Genomic DNA, 12,934 nt, shown 5'->3' on the forward strand with positions numbered 1-12,934 from the left:
CTCAAGCATTTATCTACAAAATATTTACTATTCTCTTGTGATTTAAGTCACTTGCCAGATAATGCACTTTTTTGCTGATTTCTCAGAGCACAAGTGTTTAGTCTCTGGTTAGGTCTGTTCACTCAGTCATTCAATCACACGTTCATTCACGCAACTGACCAGCACTTACAGATCATAACTCGGCTGTCTTAAAGAGAACCAAAACAACAAAGTTTTTTAAAGAATTACCAGAACTTTTATTTTTGCTTTAGTTTTATTAAAAAAATAAATATGTCATAAAGCTTTTTTTTCTTTTAGGGAGAAAAAAAGGAACAAGTTTCATAAAACCAAATAAGCAACAGTAAGATGTCTTAACTTGAAAAAGATTGGGAATTACTGGTTTACAAGTTACAACTGAATGAAAGGACAACTATACCAGCCTCAGCTGGCTATTTCATGCCAATGGCAGCAAACAAAAAGATCAACAAGGGCAAAATAAATAACTGTGTGGAAGCCCTGGTAAGTGCTTAAACAGGCCAAGTCACTGAGACATCAGGATAGATAGATCTTGCTTTGAACAACACAGAAGTTCCTGAAGAGTTGTGTATAAATGAAATAACTGCAAACATTCTAGGAGAGCTTGGAATCTGAAAGAATTCCATAGTGAATTCTTTTGTGAACAACCACTTCCACTTTTGTATATCCAGGTCTGTTTGCTTTGCTTAAGGCAAAGTACACTGAGCGGCTACCTCTCAGCTCAGGCAGAGGCCCAGTCTCCTAACACTGCTCCTGCTGGGTCAGTGGCACAATTTCCAAGTCTGTGTTTCTGTGAAGTAGTGTAAGGTACAGAGTTGACCAGGGAACCCAGCTACACCTAGCAAAGCAGGCAGCGGGGTGGGGGTCCACTTTTAATATTTCCATGTCAACAAATACTTTTTTGAGATCTACTTTGTGCAAAGTACAGTAATAAACTCTAACCAATTCAGTTACAGATGTATTAATTCTTTCTCTAAAACCTTCAGTCAGGGCCTACGTCTGGAACCCTAAAAGTAATACTTTTAATTCTTAAGACTGGCTTTAACCAAATCAGGTGCCCAACTCCTTCTACCTGGGGTGGACAATAACGAGAGACTGAGTTTTCTAAGGCTGAAGTTTAACAGAAGAACCATATTTTATATAACTAGTTAATGAAAAATTTTGCTGGTGACAAATTTTTCAAATGGTTCTTTTTTTTCTCTTATTTTCTCTAAACAGAACTGAGTTCTCAGGCAAACTCTGCAGAACAGTTAAAGTCATTGATTTAACTCTGTGGTAGGGTGACATATTTCAGTCCTACTGATAGACAGAAATTTCTTTCCACCCACCAGAATGCCATAAACTCATCCTACACCACAGCAGCAGTGCTTTGGACAGAGTAAATATGGTAGTACTAGTTCCAGTCAGTTTTAATCTTTGTAAATAAACTGGATCCTCACATTTGCTCACAGCCTCCATTTGGCCAAACTTCTACCAGGCTTAAGCCACATTTAGTTAGGCTGTTCCGTTTCTTTATTAAAAATGCTTCTAATAACATTGCTGCCTATAATGTACAGGTGTGAATGAAAAGAGTATGCAATCCGTAGTCTTTTCCACACTGAGTACACTAACAACAATTAGTAAATAATTAAAGAATAAGTGGTCATTTTAAAACTTGTGTTTTTCTTAAAAAAATTTTTTTTTCACTTTCTAGCACTTAAAAAAATGGTCTTAAAACTGCCCTATTTCCAGTGCTGTTCCCTGCTCTGCCCACCCATCCAAAACCTGCTACAAACGCTGGATTGAGTTTATACAAATAATTTAGCAGTACCAAGATTTTTCAGATGGAAACAGTGTTACTGACTTCTTCATATTGGATAACAAAATAAGGGTAACTCTGGTCATCATTAAAAATGACAAAAATCTGAGGCTCAAAGAAATTATCGACACAAGAGTCATACAGGTCACTGGTGACGCTGCCGGGGTTGACGGGAGGGGGCCTTCTCATGCCGTGACTGCCCATCGTGTATCTGCCAGTTAGCACTTTAGCCAGAAACATGAAATGGACTCCTTTGGAGGACTTCTTAGAAAAGTTATGAGAGTAGCTTGCCTTCTTTGCAAAGTAACTGCCCTGTCCAAACATTGTAGCATGCTTTCCACAGACTCGCGGATCAAAGTTGTGCTTGCAGATCCCATCTACCACATCCTGGGATGTTCCATGAAATAAATGTCTCTCATTTATTATTCTGTCACGGCCAAACATTTTCCGGTTCATATATTCCTTTTTCCTAATGCAAAAAGTGGACAGGGAATTCAGAAGAAGGAAGGTATAGATCAGTTTAATAGGCATGATATTCTCTTTATGGTTTCAATGGGGAGGAAATGTTAACATTGCCTTCAAGGGCAAAAATATCATCAAAGAGCATACTGCAAGTTTAAACTTCTCCTTTGCACAGCAGACAAAAGCCCTTTCCCTCTTTGCTCCACCAAACATTTGTTCACTTGTTCTTTTCAAATCTAGCTCTCACAGCTTACCTTCTCAGGGTGACTTCCTTACCTAATTCCACCAACCTAAAGTCTCTCAATTCTGAGGTTCCTCAAATCTACATGCAAGCTCCCCCCTACTGAATTACATTAATTTGTGGCTGACCTGAAATACAGCACCATCAAGTGATCAGTAACAAGGCCTCTGGTGCTGGCCTGCCTGGGTTCAAATTCCAGCACCATATCTTATTAGCTGTATGACCTGTGGCAAGTTATCTTACTTTTCTTTCTGTAAAATGCAGACTGTAATAATCCTACTTGGAAGGTCTGTTATGAGAATTATGAATTAATATAAGAAAAAATATGACATTAGTTCTATACAAATCTTTACTATTATGTTCTGCATTTATCATTAACTACATCAAGAAAACCTCTTTTGAACTTTTCATACTGCTGACTCACCTTTTATATTTTTCCCAAAGAAACTGATTTTGGACTCTCAATATTTGCAAAATTCTATATTTAAACTCAGGCACAGTCTTATGAAAAAGATTATAGATAATTCGGTAACTTTTGTCCTCTGCAGAAACAGGCACTTGGATGAAGTCCTGAGAAGGATGCATATAAACCCAAGTTTCAGGGTAAAAGTTTGCTGAGGTGACCCCATCTGGGCAGATGATCTGCGATGAGGAGGTTGCTTCAAGAGGTGGAGGAGCCTGTGTGGGAACACCACCAAGTGTCCTGGAACGGAGAGGGAGGAATGTCCATGTAAAACCTCAGCATAAGTCCAACTCACATTACACTGCTCTAACATTATCATCTGAATAACTTAAATGCATATTTAAAAAACAACTGGCTGATACTCCAATATAAAATAGTTTTAAAAATTATAGAAAATGCTATCAATTAAAGGAAAGAAAAAAATCTTAGAATGAACACTGTACAGATAACCTATTATTAGCTCCCCCCAGCTTCCTTATGGAGAAAACTCTGGAATGTACTCCTGCAAGGCAAGCAAGCACCAATTTATAAATATCTTTTCTGAGTCCTGGATTCCTCTTTTGCCTATATAGTTACACTCCATTTCAAGTTAACAACAATTTGTATGTGTTCCTCAAACTTTGTTGTACTAAGCAGAAAACATATCACTACTAAAGGCTACTTAGATGGGGAAGCATAGTGAATGGAGACAGTAAGCAGGTGGATAAGAGGGAGCTTACAGGGAGATAACAGAAAATATTTTAAAAAAAAAAGCTTATACTTTTAGTTTTTGTATAAAAACAGATCATGAAGTAGGCATCAAAAGAAAGCTAACATTTGGCACTTGCTTGTTTTAAATATCACATTCAACAACAAAACCATCAATAGAATTCAAATGTTATAGCTTTAGATGTGCTTAAGATAGAGCTAATTACCTTAAGCCCTAGACACTAGAATATCCTTGAATTTTAAATTCAGGTCTATTACTCTAAGAGTTTAGATAAGCAGTTGCTTATTCCTGCCTGATTAAATGATTTAAATCCTATTTCTTGGCCATTTTCAAAATAGAGCAAAAGGAAACAAGCAGAGATAAAGGGAATCCTAACCCTGACGCTCAGATTCAGGGCACAGAAGGCCTGCCAGTTATCTTCTGGAGCATTTTCACAAAGACCTGACAGATTCCTCCAGAGCCTTCCTTGTCTGGTACATTTTTCTGAAAAGAGGCCCCACTGCTTTAATCAAATTCTGACAGGTACGTAACTCCTTAAAAAGCTGTCACTATTCTAGAGGAATGGCAGGACACAGACTGTAATCTCCTTATTTTTAGCTGTTCCCTCTATTCCTGCTCTGTGAAGAGTCTAACTCCTAACCCACCAGGTTTCCCAGTGTTGTTAGGGGCTGATGTTACCAACGGAAGTTTCTGGGTTGAAGGAGGAAGGTAAGATTCTCCCAACCACTCTGCCCAAAACAGGTTATAGGTGATCACAGCTGTACTGAAAACCTGGCACTGACACCAGAAGAGACGGTTCCTCTCCCTTCTGCCATTCCTGCCAGGAAATCAGTGCACAAAACTGAAGCTTCACATTCAGCTCATAGGTATTCCAATGACACACTGCAAGCTTCCCACAGACCTAGCCTTCTCTAGGGAGCCAGAGTCAGTCAAAGGCTATGGAGCATATACTCAAGGACCTCTGAAGAATGAATTCTCCTAATCTAAGGTCACCGTTTATCACTCTCCTTCCCTCCCCTGGCCATTCTGAATGACATTTCCTAACTTCAGTGATGAAGTAAAAATTAATTTTATCCTTTTGGGGAGGGGTCCCCAACCTCCCAGAGCTAATGCCTGATGATCTGAGGTGAAGCTGCTATAATAATCATAAAAATAAGGTGTACAATAAATGTAACATGCTTGAATCACCCAGAACCTTCCTCTGACCCCTAGTCTGTGGAAAAACTGTCTTCCATGGAACTCGTCCCTGGTGCCAGAAAGGCTGAGGATCGCTGCTTTCTGGGTCTCAGGTCTTATCAAGACCATGAGGTGACTGCACAGGACAGATGTCCTGTCAACTGAAATGGACTTCCAAACTTCGAACACTGGTATTTGTGTGTTTAGCTCAAATATTCTAAGAATATTCAAGAATAAGATTTTTACTCAGTTCAGTCGCTCAGTCATGTCTGACTCTCTGCAACCCCATGAATCACAGCACACCAGGCCTCCCTGTCCAACACTGACTCCCGGAGTTCACTCAAACTCATGCCCATCGAGTCGGTGATGACATCCAGACACCTCATCCTCTGTCGTCCCCTTCTCCTCCTGCCCCCAATCCCTCCCAGCATCAGGGTCTTTTCCAATGAGTCAACTCTTCGCATGAGGTGGCCAAAGTATTGGAGTTTCAGCTTCACATCAGTCCTTCCAATCAACACCCAGGACTGATCTCCTTGCAGTCCAAGGGACTCTCAAGAGTCTTCTCCAACGCCACAGTTCAAAAGCATCAATTCTTCGGTGCTCAGCTTTCTTCACAGTCCAACTCTCACATCCATACATGACCACTGGAAAAACCATAGCCTTGACTAGACAGACCTTTGTTGGCAAAGTAGTATTTCTGCTTTTACTAGCCCTATTAAAAACCAGCAAGCACATGGAAAAAAATTTAACTATGAGAAACACTGGCTAAACTTGATTGTGGTAATATTTCTGCAATATATATAAAGTCATTACACTGTGCACTTTCAACTTATACAGTGTTTTATGTCAATAATGTTAATACAACTGGAAGGGGGAAAAGGCAGGGAAACCCTTTAAAAAGAGCCAACTTTGCAGGAAACTCATGAGTTAAGCTTGTACCCCACCCCCCCCAACCTCCCTACTCGAGCATTCCCAATTCTTAGATATCTCTGATCCCCTGATAGCTACAGCCTTTTTGACACCTATGATTTTCTTGGACCCTCTGCACTTACTAACACTTCAAAACAAAACTTTCTTCCTGACTAAGATCATGGTCTCTCCAGAAATCCATTTCTGAAATCTGTTTTTGGAATTGGTCCTCCTCTTTCTCCCCTCTAGGCCAGCCCTGGACTCTAGGGCAGACAGGAACTCAATGGCTGCATGCACCATCACACCCTGGTGAACCTGCTGCTACTCTGTTCTTTTCTCGCTGAAATGTCTGCATAATCTCTTTGATTTGCTAAGCTCTTACTTTTTACCTGATGATTACTGTTCCAGATAAGAAGACTAAAATAGGAAGTTTTGAAAAAGAAAAGAGTGACTTTCTTTGTTCTCTTGTAAGCCAACATTATAAATAGGAAGGCCGTATTTGTGGCATTAACTCTACTACTGCTCATACTATTTTTACAGTTCATACTTCTACAAAACAAGTCTAAGATTAAAAAAAGGTGAAGGGAAGGGTATTCCGTAATTGCCAGTCTTAGGATCGAAACAAATCAATTTTCACTCTTCTGTAAAACTCTCCCAACAATGCAGCATTCAATGAGCGTTCTTCCTCCCACTCAGAAGCTGCATCATGCTTGATTGGCCCAGCATGCCAAGCTGCAGGTCTCACTGATGAGCTCTACTGTCTCACCAGGAGGACAGTATGTTCCTAGCTACTGGACGCTGACACTGTCTCCAGCTGTGCTAGTGCAATTACACAACGGCATTTTTATTAGTTTCTAATAAAAAACCAAACCACAGGGTAAAATTTTCACACCTAAACTTAAAAGAAAGCACATATTCACCTCAAGTTTAGAAACACATATTTCTAAAATCTGCCTTACTGACAAACTGCTTTTAGGCACTGAGCATTTCAAGGATTTTTGTTTATATTTTGTTTTTAATGTTCCCTTTGCAATCTAAGAATTAGAATCATTAAGACTACCATAATGATATGCGGAAAACACACTTTGGACTTGAAATAAACTACCAGTAAGAATGTAAGGTGCCAACCACTATTTCCCTAGATCTCCCCAGTTCACAAAACCAAGTTAACCAAGTTGTATTTTAAAAATCAAGCTCTAAATATGATCTATCTGACTAGAGTAGATAATGATTTCCCTAGAGACACTACCTTTCAGAGATGGCCTTGCTAATGGCAATGTGCCCCAGCTTTTGCCATCTATGGAGATATGCCAGTAGGCTCTCTAGAGAAAAGCAAAATGGCACTGGGCAAACTGGAAGGAGAGCTCACCTTTAATTCAGAAGGATGAGTTCAGTCTCAAACATAGAAGTATGACAGGTACTTTCAATGAGTGTTACAGGAAAATGGGCCTTACTGAGCAAATGAGAATGCAAATTGCTTGAAAAGGTGAATTCTCTCCATGCAAATTCACTGAAGGGAGACGAATGGAGAACACTACCTTGAGGGACAATCTCTACTTGCCAAGGCAGTTTACCTGGCCTAGAAAACAGTCCCATAACATGGAAGGGTATCTCAATCTTCCATGAAAGAGGCAAATGCAAACTCTGACTTAATCTAGATAGAACTACTTTTAGTTGTGGAAAAATGTTTACTTCGCTTTCTAGTCTAAAAAAATGCAAGAGGATGCTCATTCTTTTAGTGCTGGGTTAATTACAGCTCATCTGAACTCTATTTTTGGAAGAATTAAACTAAAAGAATAACTCAATTTTACATTTTAGAGATAATCAAGTTAGTCTTTTAAAGTCTTTTTGGCATTAAAAGTTATACATTTACATAAAATGGTGAGAATTTCTGCTGGACACTTACTGTAAATATGGAAGCAGTATAAAACATGAACGGAAAAGGGGTCTCCTTTTTATTTCTCTTCTGAAGAATGAGTTGTGGAGAATGTAGTGGTTGTTCCACATCATAAATCGGACTTCTTTCAAACCTCGAGAGTTGGCTTCTTCAATCAATCGAATAACAGACTATGGAGGAGAAAACAGAAGGCAAAGAAAAAACACAGCGAGTTAAAAAAGCAATAAAAAGTCACTATAAGATAGGAAAAATGTTAATGTAACAAAAGGTAAAAAGTTAACTTTGCTGTTAACATCAGAAGAGTGCCAAAAAGTACAGTGAATCAAATTATTTCCTGTTATAGGCAGGAATTTTATTTTTTTCTAAGATGCAGAACAGAAAGATGCTTCCATGGATCTCCCACCTTATGAAACATGTGAAGGGTTAGTCTACCCTAATTAGAGGCCTTACAAATGTCCTGGAGAGTTTATTGTTTCTATTCCTTAAGAGAGTTTCAGAAGAGGATTAAAGATGGTAGTATATACTGCTCACATAAATCAATTAAGTTCCAAACCCAAGAAACCTCTCAAGAGGAAAAACACAAAGACAGTCCAACACATTGGACTATCCAAATATACTTTAAACAGCTTCTTATTCTTTTCAGAAGATACTAGATACTATTGACTACTTAAGAATAAGAAATTTTAACTCAATATTATGTTTTATACTAATTAATATACTAGGTTGTTTTCTTTTGCTGTTTCCTTAAAAGAAAATCTAAGGTAGATAAGTCAGTTCTCCCTTTTTGTAATGCTGGAAATGAATTTAATCAATTAAAGAAGTCAGATCTTTGGAATGTGAAATTAATCTTTAAATCCATTTCAGGACAATTAATTGTGACTCAGAATTCTCATTCAGAGGAAAAGTAAAGTACCATCATTTTAAAACCTCACTGTGTAATGGATGAACTATTCTTACCATCTCAGACTACGGATACATGTGCACTTGTTATAGAATTTTAAATGACTGATTTGCTTGACCACATGGTTCAATAAACATTTTCAAGTACTTCTTCCAGGGGCTTAAGGGCAATTGTTTTCCCCAGTCTTCTAAAACGCTAATAGTGTAACACATGATCCAATCACCAGGAGCCAGATATAGCCAAACGTTACACTAGTGCTCATCTCATTAAAATTACTCCAAAGTTGGCACTGAGTCTGAATACTTATCACAGTAAATACTTGGTCCCTATTGTAATAGGATACTGGGAAAAGCATTTTCTCTCTGATAACCATGGTATTTCATTTATGGGCTCCAGGAAATTAATGGTAAAAAAAATACATTTCCAGAAAAATCAAGACAGAAAAGTATTACTCATTGTCAACAAGACTCAATTTTATATCCATAAGCTCTTTGGTTTGTGGTTCTGTCTAGTCATCGTCAGAAAGGAACAGTGAAAGACAAAAAAATTTAAATGCACTTTTTGGAAAGAGATTCTGTAAATACCTCAGGATACTCCCTCCATCCAAAGTGGTCCCTACAGAAGAATTTCCAGACTGTGTGGTAAATAGAGTTGGCATTGCTAGAGGGTGGTGTGGACAGCCTTCGTAGTTGGTCAAATTCAGCTGTTTCATACACATTCATGGCATTCAAATCTGCCCAAAATTCTTGTCCTCTAAAAAGACCCAAGAAAAAATGAACTGTTAATAGCAGTACATTTGCAAAACAGAAATACCTAAACATCTCATATGACATTACAAATATCTAGTATAGTATATTGTAGAATTTTCAAAGCTTGTTTTGTTTGGAGCAAAAAGATATCATTGTGAGTAGTTTCCCCATTTCTTTTATGTCTTTTCTTAACAAGACCAAAACGTCCAAGCCATGGAGCAGGGATTGATTCTTTCCTACAGCATCACTGGCCTGAACCAATCAACATAGTCCTGCTCTTCCCACCACAGTAGGATGAGCCAAACCTGGTCTCAACCAATCAGGGAGTCAGCTCTAGGACAAAGCTGACATGGAAAACAGAGAGAGAAACAAAAGAAACTTCTCTTGAAGCCTGTCTTTTTTTCAGAGGCATCAGTTCACCTAAGCCAACACAGGAATACACAATACTGCCTGATGAAAGATAGGAAAAATAAAATGACCTCAAATGAGGCAAGTACTGCTAATCTACCTAACATCATCTTTTATTCTGTGGGTGGAAAAAAAAAAGGTTGACAAAACATGATGAGAAAAAAAGTCTGGGACAAAATATGATGAGAAAAATCGTCTGGATTATCGTCACGTTCAGCTATGAGAACAGTCTTGTCATGTTGTTCTACGGTCTGCTGCTGCCGCATCCATACTTTACTGGGGGGAGGGGTCCCACTGTATAGATCAGAATCACCTAAATTTATAAAGGGTGGTACAAAAAACTTGTGCTTCTTTTTTAATGGACTTCATCTAGTGTTTGACTCATCTGAACCATTAATGGCAAATGTTCGTTTTTCTTGTTGTGTATATTTCAATATTTCCCTAAGAAAACGTAACATCACAGCTATAAGCAGAGTGACTAAGTTTTTAAATGCATTGTTTCATTCTTTCCAGCACAAGTTTCTAAATGAATGTCTTTAACACATATCCAGATACTCCAGATCCAGTGGCACACAAAACTGGCTCATATGAAATCAAGGTGTTTGGACAGATATTCCCAATAATTGACATGTTTTCTTATCATAAATTAGGATTTTGAAAAGGGTATGAATTTTGACCTATGGGTTTTGTTGGTTACTGTGAAACTCCAGACTCTGCTCTTAGAACACTTGTTCCAAGGACTGTTAAATAGGTACTCTGCACAAAAAAACATTCTGTGGTCAAGTCTGAAGAAGTTGTCTATACAGAGTTAAACAATTTACCTACTGCAGCTACTCCTCTGTCCCTTAAATATGTGAAGGTAGATACTGAAGTATCAATGCCATGATGAGGGCTAGAAAGTACTCTTCCAAACCTATGACAACACTCTCTTTTTTACCATGAACACCTATTAACACCTCTCACTGAACACTCCTGGCAAATGTGAGGGAAAGAAAATATTTCCTACCCTCCACCCCAATGTTCATAATTTGTGAATTAGCTTCTCTTTGGGAAAAAAACAAAATCCAAAAAACTCAAAAGTCATATACGAACTGATGCGGCCATGGAGCACGTAACTTGTAAAAAGCAGTTATGTTCCTTTAAAAATTCCTAAAGAGCTTCCCCAAACCCTAATTTCTTACTTAATTTCAAGTGAGGATTAGAATGCCTAATTTCATCCTAACTAGCAGGATGCAGTCTTAAAAAGAACATATAATTTTAAGTGTGAAATGGGAAGATAATAAAATGCAGTTTATATCACATTTGAACACTACTTTGTTTAAAATTATTTATGGTAAATAGGAATACATAATCCAGAATTTAAAAACAATGTTTCTGGGAAATTCTACAAAAAAGAAAAATATTCAAAACTGGAACTCCTATACTGAAACTTCACATCAAGTTGCTTTAAACAATTTTCCCTTAATTTTAGGAGAATCTGATGTTATCAAGTGGAGAGATATTAACCTCTTTCTTCTTCTTAAGTTCACTTCCAGTTTCTAAACAGATTTTCCCGCTTTATTTCCCAGTAACTGTTTCCAATTATGAGTCAACAAATCCTCAGTATTTTCTTTATGGAGTTCTCAGTAGTGCAGTTAATATGTTAACATACATTATACTATAAACAGCCAATGCTTTTTGCTGTTAAAGTATCAGGTTTTATTCTGGACATCTCTCTAGCAATTTCTGTTTACGCCTATGTTATTAAGACTTCATAGATAATGATTTGCATGACAAAGACATCTAAAACTGCAGCCTTTGCTACATCCTTTGAGCACTTCAGTCTTTTGGGCATTATGAAATTTCTACGACAAATCCTAATTTACTACAATCAACTATTCTGTGGATTGATGTATCAAAGTACTGTTTTAGCTCTATTTGAGTTTCAATATGATTTTCTAGACTTGACAGAGACAGAATAACAAATTTGAAAAACATTAAATTATCTTTTTATAAGATTAATTTTACCACCTGCTCTCCCTTACACAGGGAATGCTTAAAAAATCCAAAGCCAAGAGTTTTTATTCTCTTCAATCTGCAACAGTATAAAATTCATCCAACATGAAAGCCAAATGTTCAACATTCACCACTCTTATCAAACCATTGTTTTGTATTATCGGAAACCGGTTATGAGTCGTGTGTATGGAAATAGCAAGGGAGGGCTGTTTTAGGCAATACACAAAGAATCAAACAGATGTAGTCCCTGGCTTCAAGAGAGAAAAAACTAACAAAATCTAAAACCAAAGAAGCAGTACATCCGCCTATCTAACACAAGTACATTCTGGGAATGAGAAGACAAAGAAAAAGCATGCAGCATTATGGGAGTGGAGGTGGCTACTGCTCCAGGAATGGATAAAGGTAAAGAAAAGTAAGACGCTTTACAGTATCAATCTTTCTGTAAGAGAAAGAATTTTAGGAACAGTTTAATAGGAAATAGGGATTCCTCGGTAGTTCAGACAGTAAAGAATCTGCCTACAATGTAGGAAACCTGGGTTCGATCCCTAAGTTGGGAAGATCCCCAGGAGACAGGAATGGCAATCCACTCCAGTATTCTTGCCTGAAGAATCCCAAGGACAGAGGAGCCCAGCGGGCTACAGGCCACAGGATCACAGTCAGACATGACTAAATAACCTAACACTTCACTTCAACAGGAAGTAATGACCAGAAAGTGAAGGTTATATGGAAGAAAAAAAGTTCTTCAAGTGTTTTGCTTGAAGGGTAGGGACAGGCAATAACAGGGCCAGAGCTGGAAAAGGAAACCTTCTCAACAGGGATACGTAAGAGATGAGAAAATGTGAACAGCATACTACATGGCACAGTGTGAGATGTCAGGCCATGAGCTAAGGAGGCAAGTCTAGGGTCTCAGAGCCTTAAATAAAGGTTGGAATTTAGACTGTTGAGCAGATGGGGGTAAAAGGTCAAAGTGGTCAATACAGGATGTGTATTAACTGAGCAACAGAGACAGTGCTAGAGATGGGGTTGGAGAGAGGAGACAGAGCTTCCTAAAAGCAGGGTGCAGCCATCCTGGCAGATGGGGACCCTGCCTGACCTAAAGACAGCCTGCCTGCGGGACGGCCAGAGAAGAGCAGGAGAGGGCCGCCGCACAGTACGCTCTAGAGCCAGTGAGACGCACCCCATGGCTGCATCGAGCCATCTGGACCCACCCA

General features: G+C 38.4%; 1 protein-coding gene across 1 annotated transcript in view; it reads right to left on the reverse strand.

The window, feature by feature from the left end:
• Positions 1–212: 212 nt before the first annotated feature.
• TIPARP (TCDD inducible poly(ADP-ribose) polymerase) overlaps positions 213–12,934 on the reverse strand; it is a 143,207-nt gene continuing 130,485 nt past the window's right edge. Inside the window, exons 3-6 of the mRNA XM_060394369.1 lie at positions 9,156–9,324; positions 7,680–7,840; positions 2,941–3,219; positions 213–2,282 (exon numbers count right to left, since the gene is read on the reverse strand). Coding sequence (XP_060250352.1) covers positions 1,835–2,282; positions 2,941–3,219; positions 7,680–7,840; positions 9,156–9,324 — 1,057 coding nt within the window. The 3' untranslated portion in view covers positions 213–1,834. The remainder of the gene's footprint in view (positions 2,283–2,940; positions 3,220–7,679; positions 7,841–9,155; positions 9,325–12,934) is intronic.

Source organism: Ovis aries, chromosome 1 (assembly GCF_016772045.2).
Source record: "Ovis aries strain OAR_USU_Benz2616 breed Rambouillet chromosome 1, ARS-UI_Ramb_v3.0, whole genome shotgun sequence".
NCBI lineage: Eukaryota > Metazoa > Chordata > Mammalia > Artiodactyla > Bovidae > Ovis > Ovis aries.